Source organism: Acomys russatus, chromosome 29, assembly GCF_903995435.1.
Source record: "Acomys russatus chromosome 29, mAcoRus1.1, whole genome shotgun sequence".
Taxonomy (NCBI): Eukaryota; Metazoa; Chordata; class Mammalia; order Rodentia; family Muridae; genus Acomys; species Acomys russatus.
Genome location: NC_067165.1, coordinates 1586500 through 1606195, shown reverse-complemented (window position 1 = coordinate 1606195; position 19696 = coordinate 1586500). Strand labels below are relative to the sequence as shown.

The 19696-nt window shown below is 40.1% G+C and overlaps 1 protein-coding gene across 1 annotated transcript in view; it reads left to right on the top strand.

Moving 5' to 3' along the window:
* The window catches only part of Dnai4 (dynein axonemal intermediate chain 4), a 58679-nt gene extending 40459 nt beyond the window's left edge, over nucleotides 1-18220 (top strand). Inside the window, exons 9-17 of the mRNA XM_051171993.1 lie at nucleotides 245-468; nucleotides 2093-2179; nucleotides 3961-4112; nucleotides 5534-5691; nucleotides 5983-6104; nucleotides 11104-11202; nucleotides 11628-11854; nucleotides 12882-13038; nucleotides 17615-18220. Of these exons, the coding sequence (XP_051027950.1) occupies nucleotides 245-468; nucleotides 2093-2179; nucleotides 3961-4112; nucleotides 5534-5691; nucleotides 5983-6104; nucleotides 11104-11202; nucleotides 11628-11854; nucleotides 12882-13038; nucleotides 17615-17665 (1277 nt within the window). The 3' untranslated portion in view covers nucleotides 17666-18220. The remainder of the gene's footprint in view (nucleotides 1-244; nucleotides 469-2092; nucleotides 2180-3960; nucleotides 4113-5533; nucleotides 5692-5982; nucleotides 6105-11103; nucleotides 11203-11627; nucleotides 11855-12881; nucleotides 13039-17614) is intronic.
* Nucleotides 18221-19696: the final 1476 nt, after the last annotated feature.

Genomic DNA, 19696 nt, shown 5'->3' with positions numbered 1-19696 from the left:
CTTTGAGCTGTATCTGTTCTAAGGTAAAGTTGTTGTCCCCACACCCCAGCCCCCTCAAAAAAAAAAGGCGGTTTCAGTAGGTTTGGGTTACCACTCAGGTACCCTACCACTTTGGTTCTGTCTCCCAGTAGATCTCATGGTATGTAATGTAAGCATCAGTGACAGACAGAGCTGCTGTCGCAGACCTTTGGCAGGCCTCGCCCTGTGGGTGTGGAGGGCAATGGTCTCTCTGGTTTATCTTTAGAACATGAGCCTGGAGAGCCTGAAGAAGCTCTGGAAGAGGAAAAGGTTGCAGTGCAGGAGGAGGTTAAGAAGGAGGATGAAGAAGAAATGGAAATGGAAGTAGAACTGGAGATAACCACGGAGCAGTCAACCATCCCAGCGAACCTGGAGCGGCTCTGGTCCTTCTCCTGTGACTTGACCAAGGGCCTCAATGTGAGCAGTGTTTCCTGGAACAAGGCAAATCCAGTAAGTCACGAAGGGCTGCGACAGTCCCATCCCAGCATGTAAATCACAACTCTTCTGTACGTTTTCCTTTATTATTTTGTATGAGTGTGTATGGACCATGCGAATGAATGGACTGTGTGTGTGACTGTGTGTGTCCAGAAGACAGCTGTCAGGAGTCAGTTCTCCACTTTAAACTCACGGAGGCAGGGGAATCGCGTTTCTGCTGCTCTGTGTTCTCCAGGCCTGATGGCTCTCCTGTCTCCACCTTGCAATTCCACATGTGAGCTCCGGACACTGAACTCAGGCCATCAGACTAGTCCTTTCCGGCCAATTATAAAATGAAGGGTTTCTGTTTGTTCCTTTGTTTTTATTCAGGCGTGGGCAAAATATTTTGCCTGGCTATATAACACCTAGCTTTAAAATGTCTCTGAACAAGTTTATATTTGAAAAAGGAGAAAATGCAAATAGTTACTTTTCTCCTTACATATAAACTATTGCCATCTTTTTCTTTTTTAAAGAGTGTGCTTGGCATATGGTAGCCACTATGTGCGTGTTGGATGACGAGATGTGTATAAGAAACTAGTGTGTGGTTGGCTTATTTTAACCAAAATTTATATACCTAAATTCTTCTTCTTCTCCAAGCAGTCATATTTGGGAGGGTATGCTTAACACAGTGATCAAGCCAATGTGTAAAACATTTGTAGACTTCCTTAGTAATAATGTTATTGATATTATCAAATCATAGGCAGCACCTCATATGTACCAGGAACTGTTTAAAGTTTTTTAAAAGATTTTTTTTTTATTCTTTTAAATTATGTGTATGTGTGTTTGTGTGTGAATGTGTGCACCTGAGTGCAATGTCCTAAGAAGCCAAAGGCAACTGATCCACTGGAACTGGTGCTTGTGTGCACAATGTGGGCCCTGGGAACTGAACTTGGGTCCTCTGGAAGAGCAGGACATGCTTAAAGGTGCTGACCCATCTCTCTAGCTGTGTGCTAATGTAGCTATATGAGGCGGATCCTCCACTGTGTTGACAGAAACTGGAGGCACGAAGACAATAAGTAATTTCTCCAACCTCATCCAAACAGGAAGCAAATAGCCTGAGTTCAGATGCAGACATCTGGCCAGAGAATTCCCAAAGTCTTCTTGAGACAGATAAGCGAGGGAAGTGGGTTTTGACCCCGAGATGACCATCAGAAAAACACAGATATTTACGTTACAGTTCATAACAGTAGCAAAATTACAGTTATGAAGTAGCAAGAAAATAATTTTATGGTTGGGGGTCCCCACAACATAGTGAACTGTATCAAAGGGTCTCAGCATCAGGAAGGCTGAGAAGCACTGCTCCAGAGCCTGGCTCATTCGCTGTCAAAGGAGGGTGCTTATAGAGCAACAAGGCTGATGTTCTCCTGGGTTTTACAAAATGCTTCAGAAGGTATTTCCCAAATAGCAACTCCAAACAGCATTTCAGAAGTGACTGTGTCTCTGTAATAGACTTAGTGTGCCTTGAACTCAGGGTCCCAGCCCCAGCCTTCTGTCCTACCAGCAGTTATAACAGTTCATTAGAAGGTGTCCTTATGCATTTGGTCCAATTTCCTGACATCCTTTGAAGTACCTTTTTGTTTGTTTTTGTTTTTGTTTCTAGGACCTTTTGGCTGTTGGCTACGGGAACTTTGGATTTAAAGAGCAAAAAAGAGGAATGGCTTGCTGCTGGTCAATAAAGAATCCCATGGTAACCCAAGGAGGAACAAGAATCTTTTCACTTAGTTAAATGTCGACAGTGTCTTAGTACACTGTATATGCGTGGGTATAATAATTCAGCAAAGTCCAGACCATTTTATCAGTCAAGGCTTTTCACTTGCTTTTCTTTCTTATGTGTGCTCGTGTGTGTGTGTGTGTGTGTGTGTGTGTGTGTGTGTGTGTGGTGTGTAGGTCAGAGCATACAGCTCTAGATTGACTCGGTGCCACATTTTTTTTTTAAATAGTCAGTCTCTCACTGCCTTGGAGCTCATCGAGTGAATGAGAGAGGCTGGCCAGGTGGCCTGAGACCCCCTCGTCTCTGCCCACCAATGCTGGAATTAAAACCAGATGCCGAGCCGGGCGTGGTGGCGCATGCCTTTAATCCCAGCACTCGGGAGACAGAGGCAGGCAGATCGCTGTGAGTTCGAGGCCAGCCTGGTCTACAAAGTGAGTCCAGGATGGCCAAGGCTACACAGAGAAACCCTGTCTTTAAAAACCAATAAATAAATAAATAAATAAGTAAAACCAGATACCGCCAGCACCCAGGATTTCTCCCAGGCTTCTGGGAATTGAATTCATGTCTTCAGACTTGAAAAGACAAGGGCTTTACCAACAGACCCACCTCCCTGGTTCTCATTGTTGTCTTCAGTTTAAGTTCACAGTGATTACAATTTGTTCTTATTCAACATAGGGTAAAGTGAAATCATTTATGACTTCACACAAGCATTCTGAGTATCTTTTGTTTACTCTCTTATCACAACTAAGTATAACGGAGCCTGTAACTGAAGACCCTTTGAACACAGCACCTGGAATCCTGGGAGCTGGCAGGAGGAATGGGGCTCTCCCCTCAGCTACTAGAAAAAGAGTTAGTAATCTGAGAAGTAATCATATTGTTTTTGGAAAAAATATTAAATCTTAGGACCAAGCCAGTGGTAATCCTAGGTATATATATTAGAGATCTAGCTGAGCAAATTTCTAGGATTAGAATGCTGTGAATTTTATAAGGAGAAAGAATAAGAATGACAATACTCTTTTAATTAAATATATAGTTGCTTGTAACTAAATATATAATTGTTGTATAGCTTTATATTTCACTTTAACTCAGAAGTAAAATATAAAGTCAAAAACATTCAAGGTAAGGGAACATATATAGTGATTAGAGTTATTGTGGGTAGCCACAGTCCGTCAGGATGCTGGTTATCATGCACAAGAACAAGCTAGTTTAAATGTGGGAGGATTGGCGGAATACGTCAGTGACTTGTCTCCTTTTCTACATAGAGGGAAGGATTTAGGCTAGGCATGATAGAGTTGTAAAAAGAAGTAGCTTAGAGAGTTTTGGAGGACTCTTTTTTTCTATTTGCTCTGTAGAAATAATGAAACAACCCAAGTGTCTAAAGCAAATGCCAGGAGATGGAAGTGCGCTATCTGTTCGCAGCTACAGCTCGTTAAGTGTTTCTATCAGGAGGAAAATGTGTACTTGTCACACTCCTCCCTGCTGGAGGATTACCCAAATGTGACAACTGATGAAGGCGTCCATGATGTATTCATAAGGCCTTTGAAGACTAAGGATTTGTATTAAGTAAAGGAAGTGTGACTATTTAGAAATTTGTTGTCCTGTGTACTAGAAGCTGTGGCACAGGAGTAACTGAAGGCAGGCTAACTTCTTAAGTCCCTGCCAGCACAAGACAGTCTCAGCTGCCATGATAGTCTGCCTTACCGTAACCTGTAAAAAATGCTTAAAATGTAACAGAGCATCCCCCCCCCCCCCCACAGTGGCCAGAGCGTATTTATCAGAGTACACATGGAGTGACTTGTGTGGACTTTTCAATCGGCTCTCCTAATCTACTGGCGATTGGCTACCACAATGGCACGGTTGCCGTCTATAATGTGCAGAACACCAGTAACGTTCCAGTTCTGGACAGTAGGTATGAAGTAGATGAATAAGCATCAATGCCTGCCTAGTGTTTTCTCCAGGAACATTTATCAGAGTGAACAGAGTCATTTACCGTGAGTATTCTGTTGTTACTGAGAATATAATACCATTGTTTTCATAATGTTTACCCTCCTCCACGTTGTTCCCAGCTGGAGAATTCCACGCTTGCTACCTCCGTCATACTCTCCTCTGCCCACCGTACCAACAAACTTATCTTGGCTTAGTAGTTTATGGATATTCTTAAAGTACTGCTTTCACACCACCTCCTCTGAGAAACTTCATTCCCTGACTTCGTGTCCCCTACGACCTTATTCTTAAGCTTAACTCACAACCCAGCCTGTCTGTCTCACGCTGGGTTTCCGTGTGGCTGAGATGCGCTAGCACACACACTTGCAGCGGAGTCGGAGCAAGCTCTGTTGAGAGTGGGCACAGTGATTAAAACAGAGCTTCTTACTGGTGAAGTTGTGTGCCTACACTTGCCAGCATGTGCCCTGGTGCCCGTCTGTGGGGAAAGGGCCTGCAATTTTTTTAAACCAAATATTCAGAATTTTTGCATTGGAAAGCTTATATAAAGTAAATGAGGGAATGAGTAATAGGAGTAGAGCACTCCATTCACCAGACAGAAAAAGTCAGTAATCTGAGATATAATTTTAATTAAAAAAAATATATATATTTCGGAAGCGAGCCAGGGGGTATTCCTAAAAGTACAGGGACAAGAATAAAATATAGCATGGATTGTTTATTTGAATTACAGTCTAAAGACTGAGTTGAATAATGGAGAAGAAACTAGAAAAATAAAGTTAATTATTCAACCTGTCTAAAGAGTGGATATATAAAGGGAAAAATATAGATTCTAAGAAGAAAATTCCTTTTTAAAAAAGGCAGTAGATGGGCTGGAGAGATGGCTCAGCCGTTAAAGGCTAGGCTCACAACCAAAAAAAAAAGACAGTAGAATTATAGGTCAGTATATATTTCCTTTTGAAAGAAATAAGAAACACAATAGTAAATATTAGTAAAGTGGTTGAGTATTTAGAAGTATGTTTCTTGCATACACAAACAAATAAAGAAATAACTAAATGAATAGATACTTAAAAATACAAATATAAAGGAGGCCGTGAGATGGCTCAGTCGGTTCAAGGCACTTTGCACCAAGCGTGACGACCTGAGATTGATTTGATCCCTGGGGCTCCTACGGTGACAGGAGCAAATGGGCTCTCACGTTGCTGTCTGACCTGCGCACACGTGCCCTAGGACACATGCAACACCCCCGCACATAGAATAAATACAAGTGTAAAAAATTTACATGTCGATTTGAAGCCTCATTATCATCCTTTGAGAGTTGTTCTTATCTCTTTCACTCTAAGGTCTTCAAAATTTATTTAAATAAATTTTTGGCCATTTTCTCTGTTTTAGTGAATCACCTCAAAAACATTTGGGACCTGTTTGGCAAGTGCAGTGGATAGAGCAAGACAGGGGAACCACAGGGGACGACAAAAGAGAAATCTTAGTGTCCATATCAGCCGATGGAAGGGTCTCCAAATGGGTCATTCGCAAAGGACTGGACTGTCACGGTAAAAACCAAAGGAAAGCCCCTCTTATCAGACACTGAACTACAATTCTAGTTGAGAAGCATTATTCTGTGAAGAATAACAGATTTTGGCTTGGTCAGTATGTGAAAAATCTAGACTTGGTCAACGCTATGTAAGCATCCAGATTTGGTTTGTCCTGATTTTAATCTAATCATATGCATGTGATTAATTTGCAAAAGAGATAGACGTGATGCTAACTGTACTTTTCCAAGCGGTTAAATAATGCATGAATGCGCATATATGCTCAGCACACACACATTTCTTTCCATAAAGATTTGATGCGATTGAGGCGAACTACTTCTACAAGCAACAAAAAGGGAGGGGAAAAGGAAAAGAAAGGCGAGGCCCTGATATCACGACAGGCTCCGGGAATGTGCTTTGCTTTTCACCCCAAGGTAAATTTATTTCAACCCATCATTTGCTGTTTTCTTTTATTGTTTCCAGAAATTAAGGTGCGGTCAGTGAATTTTACATTCCACACACACACACTCTAATACACCATGACCACGATAACTCTTTTTCGTTTTGTTTTGTGTTTTGTTTTGTTTTGAGACAGGGTTTCTCTGTGTAGCCTTGGCTGTCCTGGACTCGCTTTGTAGACCAGGCTGGCCTCGAACTCACAGAGCTCCTCCTGCCTCTGCCTTCCCGAGTGCACCACCATGCCTGTCTCCATATATACATTATTTTAGAATTAATTTTTTTCAGTGATCATAAAAAAAAAAAACCTTTGTTTTGACACCTTCAGACTTATATATTTTGCTTATATTTGCCCTTTCTTGTTTGCCTCTCTCCCCTTCTCCCCCCACTGGTCCGCTTTCTTCCCAAATAGCCTCACGTCTGTTTTCCTGTCTTACCTGTGTATGTATTTCTATAGTAGGGAGGACGGTTAGAGACACAGCTTAGGCTGGACCCTATCAACTTCTTATACATTTTATGTGTTGGGATTTTTTTAAAAATATGTTTTCTATTATCTGTATTTCATTGAAATCTGCTGCCCAGTGTTCCTTTTCATCTCCAGTTTTACTGAGTCTTCTCTATCTTTCTTTTGCTTACTTTTGATATGAGGGTTGTCAATACTGTTTTTCTAACAACCAACCCTTTGACAGACGTTAGACCCCCAACTTCTTCCTAAGCGTCTTTATTGCTGATATGTAGGAAGGCTACTGAGTTTCATATGTTAGTTTTCTAGACTGCCACTTTGTTGGAAGTATTTATAAAATTTTAGAGCTTCTTGGTAGCGTGTTTATAGTCTTTACAGATAAGAAGTGTAGAATTATAGCATCTGTAAATAAGGATATTTTACTTCTTCATTTCCAATTTGTATTACTTTTATTTCTGTCTCTTGTCTCATTGCCAGAGCTAAGAGAGAGTGGCCATCTTTGCCTTGTTCCTGGTTTGAGTGGAAATGCTTTGTATTTTTCCACATTTTATATTATATTGGCTATAGGTCTGTCATATATGCCCTTGGTTATGATGAGATATGTATTTACCTTCTATTCCTGTTCTCTTTCGGGCTTTCCTTATAAAAGGACATTGGATTTTGTCTAAACCCCTTTCAATATATATGGAAATGGTCATGTGATTTCTTTTCTGGAGTTCACTTATGTGGTATATCTCATTTATTGAATAGCCTTTGTTGAACCATGTATGCATCTCTGAAATGTAGCCACTTTGGTCATAATAAATAATCTTCTTGATGTGTTTAACTCAGTTTGTAAATAACCTACTAAGAATTTATGTCTATATTCTTCAGGGAAATTGGTCCGTATTTTTTTCTCTTGTGTCTGTCTGCTTTTGACATTGAGGTAATGCTGGCACTTCATAAAAAGAGTTTGAAGGCTGGAGATATGGCTCAACCGTTTAAAGGCTAGGCTCACAACCAAAAAGGAGGAGTTTGAATTCCTTCCTTCCTTCCTTTCCTAGTTTACCAAATATTTGAGAAATGCTGGCGACACTTCTTTGAAAGTGTAGTAGAATTCAGAAGTGAATCCATCTGAATCTGGTCTTTTTATAGTTGGCAGGTTTGTTTTTGCTTTTGTTTTTGTTTTACTTCTGGTTCAGTTTTGCTACTTATTATACATTGCTTTAAATTATTTATCTCATCTTGGTTCAACTGTAGTTGGTTATATGCATATTGAAATTCATTCATTTCTTTAGATATTACAACTGAGTGATTTGTAAGCCTCATCATCATCATCATCATCATCATCAGTTCTCTGGCTGTCCTGTAACTAGCTCTGTAGACCAGGCTGGCCTTGAACTCACAGACATCTGCCTGCCCCTGCCTCCCAAGTGCTGGGATGAAAGGCATGCACTACCACCACCCGGTGAGAACATATAATCCATAATGGTTTTCTGAATTTCACTGGTATATGCTATAATGTCTCCATTTTCAAATCTGATTTCATTAATTTGCATCTTCTGATTCTTTTTTTTTTGTGTGTGTGTGCTTGTTTCTTTTCTTGTTGTTGTAATGAATATACCTGAAAAAAGGAAATGGAAAGAAGAAAGGGATTCAGTCCACCTTGGTGGGAAGTCAGAGCAAGGGGAGTACAAGGCAGCTGCTCACAGTAAACATGGAGTGTAGAATCAGGGAGGGAATGAAATCTCATGTTGAGTTGACAGGCTCATTTCTCCTTAGTCCAGAACCCCATAATGCTGCTGCTCTCATGACATACAGGCCAGCTCGTCACTGTGAGCCCCTGTGACGTCAAAAAGCAGATTACATTTTCAAACACACGGTACAGAAAATACATACTCTTTCCAAACTGGAAACAATGGAATATTAGATCAAAGTAAGAGCAAAACCAAAAGCAGGGTAAACACCAAACCTTGCAGGTCCATGGCCAGCATCTGGATCCCCAATGGAAACTTTTTTTGCTCCAAAAAGCCTGGATGGCTCCCCCATCCCTGGTATCTGCCACATTCAGCAAACGTCGCTCTTCTCTGGCCCAGCGTCACTCCACGTCTACAGCTTTCCTTGGTGAATCTCATGATCAGAGCATCCCCAGCTTCCTGGATCTGCGACAGCTCAGGCTTCATTTCATGGCTTCATGGATTTCCAAGACACTTTCTCTCTTTCCTCTGAATACATCTTTCTTTTCTTATTCTTCCTTTCTTCATCACTGAGTAACAAAAGAGGCAGCTTCTAGCCTACCATTATATCCATCAAGGAAAGTATATGAATACATATTTAGGTTACTCACTTAATTTATAAGCAGTCATTTATTTGTCTTGAACCTATTTTATCAGATATGAACACAGCTACTTCTGCTTGTCTTTGGCTTCTACTTGCATGACATATGAGTTTGAATCCTTCTCGGTCTCTATGTGTCTTTGCTAGGGAGGTGTATTCCTGAAAGTTATCATTGGGGAGTTGGTACTACTTGTGTTTAATGCTGTAATTTCTTCACTACCTTTCTTGTTAACTATTATTTGCCCCATACCATTCATATAAGGGGTTTGCTGTTTGATAGAACTGCACACAATTTCTTCTTTCTATTTGTGCTTTCATTTCTGTAATGAAAATTTTCTCTCCTGTACTCTCATGATTGAGATGATTTTTCTCCTTCCTCTGTGCTAAGGTTTTCTTTTACGTATCTTCAGCATTGCAGGTTTGGGGTTATAAGTTGCTTTAGTCTGCTCATTTTAGAAATCTTCATCATTCCATTCACTTTAAAAGATAATTGTATTACTTAATTGTTGTAGTACTTAATTTTTCTCACCACTTTCACCAAATGTCTCACCTAAACCATGTAACGAGAACAAACTTATTTCTGCTCACAGTTTCTTGGTCGGGAAAGTGTGACATCATGCATGCTGGCAAGAATGGTTCCTATCATGGTAGTGAGGATTGTGACATGGTTTCTATCATGGCGGTGGGGCATGTGGCATCTCAGTGCATTATGAAAACAGAGACTTTGGCTAAACATGGAGGAGTGATTATACCTCAAAGCCCAACCCCCCATGACTTTCTCCCTTCAGCAAGGTCCACCATGGTAAAGCTTCCACAACCCTCCCACACAAATACCGTTGGTAAGGGAACTAAATGTTCCAGTACACAAATCTTTGGGAGTCATTTCTTTTTTTTTTTTTTTTAAGATTTATTTATTTATTATGTATACAGTGCTATACCTCCATGACAGAAGAGGGCATTAGATCAAATTATAGATGGTTGTGAGCCTCCACGTGGGTGCTGGGAATTGAACTCAGGACCTCTGGAAGAGCAGTCAGTGCTCTTAACCTCTGAGCCATCTCTCCAGCCCTGGGAGTCATTTCATATTCAATCCACAGTAGCTACTTATAGTGATAATGTTGTATATATTTTGGGTCTTGAAATGCATCATTCTTATTCTCCTGGGCTTTATAGTTTCTACTGAGAAGTGTGATACTACTCTGATATGTTGTCTTTTAAGTGCGTTTTTGGCATTTTTCTTCAGAAGTTTTTAATGTCCTGTGGAAAGATTGTTTAATGATCATGTCTATTTAAGATTTTAAATACCATCCGGGCATGGTGACCCACCCCTTTAATCCCAGCACTCAGGGAGGCAGAGGCAAGGAGATTTCTGTGAATTTGAGGCTAGCCAGATCTACAAAGCAAGTCCAGGACAGCCAGGACTAAATAGAGAAACCCTGTCTCGACAAAACAAACAAAAAAGGCTAAATTAGTAAGAGAAAGTAATAGAGCATGACATGGGGGAGAGAAGCAACCTAAATAAAGGGAAGAAAGAAGAGGCATACTATGACGAAGCAGAGAAGAAACAAAGCAATGTGGGAAAATATCTGTGTAACCTCAAAGTGGGGGGATTTTGTAAAAGCTCAAAAATGTTAACTTATAAGGTGAGAATATGTGTTTGTAAAAATAATCAATATGAGGTTAAAAAAAAAAAAAGAAAAGCCACATACCAGGACAAAACAAGATACTTGTAACGTGTGCAATAGGTTCTAAAATGTACTAAGAGTTTACATGAGTGCATGGGAAAAAGATCTTTAAATAGAATAATAATAGAAGTAACGAAGGAGCCATAAATGGTCAGTAAGCATTGAGATGCCAGTGTTACCGATATACACGAGGCTCAAAACCATGCTAATTTTATAGCTAATAGAACAACAACATGTAAGATTTCTGTTGTAATCAAGCTCTGTGTGTCAAAGGGAGCTCTTACACTGACAGTACAGAGAGGGCCCCTGAGTCCTTGGAGGGCAGGCATGCTCTTCTGTACCTGGCTTTAAAGGTTTTTCAAGTAGGTTTCATCGTTGTAAAACTGTAAAAAAAAAAAAAGGAAAGGACAAAAATTATACCTGAGATAGTACTTCTTTTGGTTTTTGGATGGGTTTACTGTATGTGAAATTGTCTGATCTTGTACTTAACGTCTGACGTGCCTCGTGTTGTAGGACACAAATATCTACCTGGCTGGCACTGAAGAAGGCCTTATCCACAAGTGTTCCTGCTCGTACAATGAACAGTACCTGGAGACCTATAGAGGACATAAGGTGGGCGTGATTCTAGTAGGTGTGGACACTGTATCTTACGGCATCTTTGGAAAGCACATTCACTGTGTTTAACAAATGCAGTAAATTTACAGCCACGCATTAGTAGCCCCTTGAGTAACTGTGTGCTGATCTCTTCTAAATTTCTTCATTTTTCGTATTATTATTCTGTTACCCTTCCAGGAGGCTATAATATATATTAATACATTTTAATAGTTTCTGGTCATTTTTTCAAGTAAATATTTATATAGAATAATTAAAGGAAGATCATTGTATGGTCTTGGGTTCAGCTAAAGCAGTCCCTATGCAATGGTCAACAATGTTTGTGTAGCTTCTAGAAATCTTTGTAATCCTTAATTTATTGGCCAAATTTAAAATATAACATGGTAACTATTGTTTACCTATGTGTGGTGTTTTGCACCCCTCAGGGTCCAGTGTATAAAGTCACGTGGAACCCATTTTGTCCTGATGTCTTCCTGAGCTGCTCTGCAGATTGGGGTGTTATGGTCTGGCGCCAGGAGACACACAAGCCGCTTTTGAGTTTTTACACAACTACTTACGTTGTTTATGATGTTGCCTGGTCTCCAAAATCTGCCTATATTTTTGCTGCTGCAAATGAGAGTAGAGTAGAGATTTGGGACCTTCAGATCAGCACGTAAGTATTGAATGGTAATGTTTGAATAATGTATCCAGAATTAACAGTCAAAATCAAATAACACCATGTCTAGCTCTGTCATCAGGTAGAGAGTTCTGTGGCTTGAACAGTGCCAGCCACAACTCAAGTATTACATTATAGGATCATTTACTTTTGAATAAATGACTAGTCTATAATAAAGTGGCTACTTAATCCATCGCTTGGTTTTAATTTTTCAGGTAAAACTATAGTTTCCGGGGCAATGCTTCTCTGCAAACGGATGAAGCTGCCTTTCCCTTTTTAAGGGCATGGGTGGTTGTTTTTTAATGACTAAGACTAAGACCCATTTCAGTTGAAGGTGGCCTTATGCATCAGTGTTTTCTGTAGATCAGATGTCCCTATGTGAAGAGATAATTCTGGCCTGTGGCAGGGCCTTGCCAGCTGCACACAGGGCCATTTTACAGGAAGAATTGTATTGCAATTCACCCTTTTCTCAATAAGACCTTCAACTAATTTGATGACACATACCCACACTAATGGAAGGATTGGAGCTTTGTTTAAATTCTAATTGTAATATTAGTTACAGGTGAGAGACAGAGAGAAAGAGACAGAGACAGAGACAGAGAGACAGAAACAGAGGGAGACAGAGAGACAGAGAGACACAGAGACAGAGAGACAGAGAGAGGGAAACAGACGGAGACAGAACAAGAATTTAGTGATGGCAGATGAGTGTTTGACCAAAGAACTGCATATGGTCCATTGTATAACCAGTTGACATACAAAATTAAACAGCACAAAAACTTAACTTTATGTATTTACATTTAAGTTGGGAACTAAATTTACCTTGCTGCAATTGACTAGTGAAGAAATGAAGGTTTTGATTAGTAGAAAAGTTATTCTGGATTTGGAAGCACTTTAGGAGATTTGTTTGTTTGTTTGTTTGTTTGTCACATCAAATTTTTTAAAATCACACTTCTCTTAGTTTGTATCTCTTAAGAGACAATTTTGACATGACACCTACATTTACAGACAAACTATTTCATTACAGTCTGGACCCTCTGATTGTGAATGTTGCTAACCCTGGAATCAAGTTTACAACTGTTCTGTTTGCCAAACAGACAGATTGCCTTCTAGTGGGAGACAGCGATGGGCAGGTTGCGGTCTACGAACTGAGAAATATGCCTACTGCTCTGGACACTGGCCGGGTAAGACCTGGATGTAAGATGTTTAGGTCCCTCTATGCATCTGTTGGAGGGTAACTTTGTAGCATGTCATGGGTGTACATTTCGCAACTGGCAGAGGAGAGGTGGATGGTAATGCAGAAATCCCAAGAGTTGGGGCTTGTTCAGCCTCACTTCCTTATTATAGGCGCTAAATAGTGAGAAAAATGATGCCACCACATAAGGACCTTAAGCATCACCTGGAGGGGCTCAGTGTTGTGTCTATGGTGTCACCAGGTTTGGACAGTAGCCGTAGCTGAAGTAAATGTTTACAGATATCGCCCAGTGTTCCTGAAGTGAGAATTGGTTTCTGGTGCTTTTCCCTATTCAAGTGTGAATGTTATGCTGCCCAGATTTGACAGCAAGCTCAGTATCATCAACACACATTATTTTTATAATTCAGATTTTCAGTTTTTGCTTGTTTTTGTTGTGATTGCAGATAACGATCTGGTAAATATCCAAATGTGAAAATGTTAATATTTTAAAAATCACATTAATTATAATTTAAAAAAAAAAAACACTGAGTCTAATAGAAGAGTGGGCACACGTCAGCAGCAGCCATTCACAAAAGTGTGATAACTTAATGTATTTTAAGAGTTAGCCTTGTTACTAATTAAGAAATAAAAATTTACTAAACTAAAATGTGATGTGTTTTCACAGTTGAATCGACAGGTTTATTTAGCATGTGTGTAGGCTGACTAAGTACCGGACAATATAAGCCAAGCTCTTCAGTACTGAGTTTGGACTAGAAGCTAGTGCTGTCTTTGGAAGCGGTTTGACAATTTGAAGGAAGCACTTAGACCTGTGCAGGGGAATGCGGATTGCCGGGAACTAGTGATGCTACTTTTGAAACTTTGTGTTTAGCATCTTTCTTCCTAAACCCTCAGGGCTTGTTCCTTCTTCTGTTTCAGATCTTTGCTGAAAAAAAAAAAGAAAATGTCACTTTTTCAGTAATGGTTTCTTTGGTCATCTCATTTAAAACTGTAATCCCTGTTCATCCCTCCTCAACACTTATTTTTCTTGGCAACATTCACTTTTTAAGGTTCTATGCTCTTATTTACGTATTTTAAAAGTTTTTTGCATATGCCCCGGAACTAGAATGTAAACTCCATGAAAACAATGACTTTTGTGTATTTTTGTGTTAGAACGTATTTTCATTATTTGGATCAGCAACAGGGGTATATAGTAAATGTTTTTTAATAAATATGCTTTTAAAAATCTATAAGATATTAGACTATATAATTAATATCATTTATTTAAGAGGAAGAGCCATGAATGAATTTTAGTTTCATCAGTTATGTTTTCTTTTCTAGTATTTGTCAAGAACTTTAACAATCAGAAAAAACAATCCAAATATATCTTTAAATGAAAAAATATGTAAAATGCTAATTCACAGAAGAGGAATGTACAATATCCATACATCTTCTGTGTTGACAAATCAGAAGTAACTCTAGATGATTACCAATAGAGGACTGGGTAAATAAAATATACCACTTTCATATGTACACCTACAAATGCAGACATTTAAATGATATGCATATTACTCTGATTCTGTGACAAGTTTTGTATAAGTGTATAAAAGAAAACTTCAGGAAGATGGGCTCAATACTTTATATTCCTGTAAATATTATTCACTCTAAGAGACCAAAACAGGTAAAAGTCTCATGCTGTGGTTCATGTATGTAATCTCAGTGCTGAAGAGACCCAGAGAGGAGGACTGCAAGTTTTAAGGCCAGAGTAGGATCCACGGTGAGCTTCAGTCCCATCTGGCCTACAGAGTCGAGAACCCCCCGCCCCCTGCACACACACACACCAATCAAGAAACAAATAAACAACAACAAAAAATGTGTTCTCACTGAAAACACCCATAGTTAGAAGTATAAAATACAGACACAACATGCTTTATTTTTATGTTTGGATCTTGATCAATTAGAACCAGCTTTTAACTTGAATGGTATACAACAGAAATTTAAGTGGACAGAGTTTGAATTTTTAAAAATAAATTAGTATGCGTGTGCTTTGATGATTTCAAGGCTGCTGAACAAATCTTTCTTTTAATAAAGGTGTCCCATACATTAATGAGTGAGTCTATTTTCCGGATTGTGGTCAATGTCTGAAAGGTTTAGTGCTAATTCCATGTGCATAACTTGCCTCTCCTCCATAGTTTTTTGGGAGAAAAAAAGTGTTAGCCTCAATAATAATAATAAGCACTTCTTATCAAGATGTTTTATCAAGTGACATCATGACTGATACTTTTTCCATTAATTTCAACCAAGAGTGTGCCAGGTGTTTGGAGGGCTGATGGCTTCATCTACAGGAGAGATGTGCACCGGTTCTCTAAGGCTGCTTCCGGGAAGTGACCAATGAGGAAAGGATAGGATCAGGAAGGTGTACGAAGGAAACTCCAGGGCTGCCAAGGTAGCTCTGCAGATGACGGTGCTTGCTGTGCAAGCCTGGCGACCTGAATTTAAGTTCCTTGCATCCACGTACAGATGGAAGCAGAGAACTGACGCCACAGAGCTGATCTCCGACTTCCACAGCGGCAACATGGCATGTGCACCTAGACACATGTTTTACTTTTTATAGCAAAGTTCTGTTTCTTTTATCTAAAAGTATACAAGGCAAAGTGGCTTGTGTGCTTGTGCAGAGACTGGGGGATGGCACCAGCTGTCCTTCTCTGTCACCTTCCCTTACTCACCTGAGCCTGAGACCCTCCCTGATGCTGGAGCTAGATCGGACATCAGCAGCTCCCACTGATCCTCCTATGTCTGCTCACCCACAGTTCTAGGGCTCACAGAACCACACCCAGCTTTTTATGTAGGTGCTGGGGATTTGAACTCAGGACTCCATGTTTGCACAGCGAATTCTTCCCCTCTGAGCTGTCTCTCCAATCCATATTCGTTGATTTGTTTGGATCCGCACTTTATAAAGAAAGCAAGCTACCATCCAGCCCTTTTGGCTCATGTGCTAGCAGGGATAATGTGAGAAAATGCCACGGTTTCACACCTTGAGAATTGAAAACCTAAAGTAAGTGTAGCCAGGCTATAAAAGAATAGACAAAGGTTTATAGGCCACAGCAAGCAAGGAGCACACAGGAATTGTTGCCAAAGCCATGCCTACTGTGCTTAATGGCTAACGGTTGCACCAGGCTCCTGTCTGACAGGGACAGGAGACCAGGTCCAGGGCTTGCAATAGAACTGTGGACAGCATTTGCCACCAAGAATCTTTCATGATGGCAGAAACACAACCACCACCACCACCACCACCACCACCACCTGCCTTGTTTTGACAAGAGGAGAGGGTCAATCGGTCAATTGCTGGGCAGCTCAGTTTTGCTTTGAACAGTTATAGGTTAAGAATTCAGGGGAAATTAATTCAGTGGGCTTTTTAGGAAGAAACCTTTTCCACAGCTACTTCTCTAGAGATTGCTCCTGTATTCTTCGTTGACAACTATGGCTCAGCGTACAGAAATTTGCCATCTTCTTCTCTGTTTTGGTATATATACATACATACATACATACATACATACATACATACATATATATATATATATATATATATATATATATATATATATGTCTTGATTAAAAGAAAATATTTAAAAGGTAGAATGTTTAAAAGCCATAGACATGTAAGAGAGCACTGTTGAAAGATACTGAGGGCGTTGTTTGACAGGCCCGTCGCTGAGCATGCATTGTGTGGGAGGGTCCAGACAGGCACTAAGGATACAAACGGCAGGGCTGATGCGTTGTATTGGCCCAAGTGAGAGACAGGAGCAGGAAAGGACATATCTGAGAAGTGTATTCAGGTCAGAACGGCCAGGGCTTGGGGACTGGTTTGTTATATCGGACACTGCAGGCTGAGGAAGTACCAACGGCAGCGAGGGCAGCACAGGCCAGAGGATGGGTACTGATGCTGAGACACTGCAGCTCTGCTGGTCTTGAAAGCGTATGAGCAGTTGGGCTTTTCTCCTCCCACGGCCTTCCGCCTTCGTGTGCTTGATCATCTCAGGGTCCCTGCGCTAGGGAGAACTCGCGGCTCTCGTGCTTGGTCTTCTTTTCCTTTCCCTCACCATATGTTCTTTCTGTCTTCTCCCTCATCTTTAGCCTCTTATCTGTGATCATTTTGTGAGTTTTAGTACAAGTAAGTGCCATTAAGTTAAAATACAAACCCACATGGAAATTGAGAAGTCTGTCTTCATGTCGACCAGGAAAGGACTGGAAACACAGGGCGCAAGCTCAGGCGTAGGCAGCAAGGCAAACAGGAGGTGCGTGCTAGAGCTGGCTTTCTATCCGATCCTTATAAAACAGTTCGTCAAGCTTCCTGAAGAGAAGCCGTCCTAGGAGAGCAGCTTTATGCCAGGAAGCAAGTGCCATTATTTAAACCTTCCTCTGTTTGTTCCCTCTTTTACAGTCTCACTGGGTGCCCATTAAATGTGAGCATCTAACTTTCACATTTAAAATGGTATTTTAAAGACAGTTTTACTGTTCAGATCAAATTTTACTGTATTGTAATTGCGTGGTGTTTTCTTTTTCTTTCTTTCTTTCTTTTTTCTTTTCAGGGAGATGCAGTAAACATTCTGCTTGGGTCCAAGACAAACCAACCAGGATAATTCATCATTCTTCCTACGTTTTATTCTTGTTTAAGGGAAAGGGAGTAACATTATACGCTGTAAGCTTAAGATTTTGGTTTTAAGAGAGCAGTACATAGTCTTTAATGTCCATTTAAATTAAATTAGTTTTTACTTCAGAAATATATGATTAGTTTATAATTTAAGATATGCTAAAGATTTTTGTTGGGATTGCCTTAGCTCTCTAAAGATATTTTTGCTCCACTTCTTGGTTATATTTAAAGCATCTATGAGCAAATATGTATGCCTATAAAATGCCCAAACAGCTTAGAAATTAGTTTCTTTAAAAGCTTAGACATTTTTAGAATTCCTTAATCCACAGTCATTAGAAGATGTAATTCCAAAAACTGTCACACCTGCTCCCCAAACTTTGCTTTTTGGGGCTTATAATGCACAACCACCACCGTGACCACAGTGAGTCCTCACACTTCGCCTGGAACATCATTGACACTGTCCTCCTACACCTGCGCCCTGAAACTACAGAACTGTGTCAGACCACTTGGCAAGCTGTGGGGCGGAACGGCAGATACCAGCATCACACTGACTAGCTAGCATCCCACTCCCCAGTCAGAGGGGAACAGCAACCTGCCACCCATTGCTACCTTCCTCGGGAAGCTGGAAGTCACGAGTGGAGGAAAGAGGCCAGAGCCTGTGAAACACACAAAGAATTTGGAGGCTTTCTATGTCTGTGTTGGTGATGAGAGTCCGCACAACAGTGAGACTGCTGATTGTAAGCATCTGCTGCATCGCCATCCCGTTCCTTGGGCGCCTCTTGGGTTGAGGTCAGGACACGAGGTTAGACAGTCTTCTGCTGCTCTAACTCATTGTGGTTGGCTTTCTAAAGAAATGAAACTGTTATTTTGAGTAAGGAAAAATAAAAGCTTGGTTTAATTGAAAAATGTGTTCCTCTTTAATGTTTTTTAAAATTTATATATATTTTTTTGTTTTTATCAAGCCTAGCTGAGAAATAAGGGCATTATTTTGGACACTGATCTCAGGAACTGAACCTTCTCTAGTTTTTTTCCCTCTAGATCATGCAGGCTTAATGATTCTCTCATCCATGAAGACTGAAGTGGAATTCTTACTTTACTTTGTACTTGGAGATTTCAGAGGGAACTTCTTTGACTGTTTTCTAGGCTACCTTTGGTTTCCTATTTCTCTTTCTTTCTTTCTTTTTTAAAAAAATATTTATTTATTATTTTTTTTAATACAGTGTTCTGCCTCCATGTGTGCAGAAGAGGGCACCAGATGTCATTATAGGTGGCTGTGAGCCACCATGTGGTTACTGAGAATTGAACTCAGGACCTTTGGAAGAACAGCCAGAGCTCTTAACCTATGAGCCATCTCTCCATCCAAACTTCTGTTTCTTATAGTAGCCTCCATCATATGGGAATTAGTCATCTCATCTTTAAGCACCTATGCTCATGCATGTGCAATTGGGGACACAGAAGGTGATGATGACTGTGCTAAGTTTAGCACCAGGTGGTCATTACCTAGCTTGACCATTTTTCACAAGGCATCTCTCACACAGACCTTACAGTTGTTTGAATTTGTTATTAAGCTAGCTGTACTTCCAGCTGATGTAGAAAAGGACAATTGCATATCCTGCTGTGCAATGGTACATCATATTTAATGTTCATTTGGTTCACTTCTAAGCAATTATGTATAGTGACAAATGAGAAATTAGAACACTTAGTATTTGCTATTTTGTCTCAAGAATTTATTTTTTTTTTAAATGACGGTTATACAAATAAAGCTGCTATGAGTATAGTTGAGCAAATGCCTTTGTATGGTGGATCATCTTTCTGGTATATGCCAGGAGTGGTATAGCTGGATCTTGAGGTAGCACTATTCCAAATTTTCTGAGAAAGCGCCCAGACTGATTTCCAAAGTGGTTGTACAGAATCTGGAAACAACCTAGATGGCCCTCAACCAAAGAATGGATAAAGAAACTATGGTGCATGTACACAGTGGAATATTACTCAGCTATTAAAAACAAGGAAATCTTGAAAT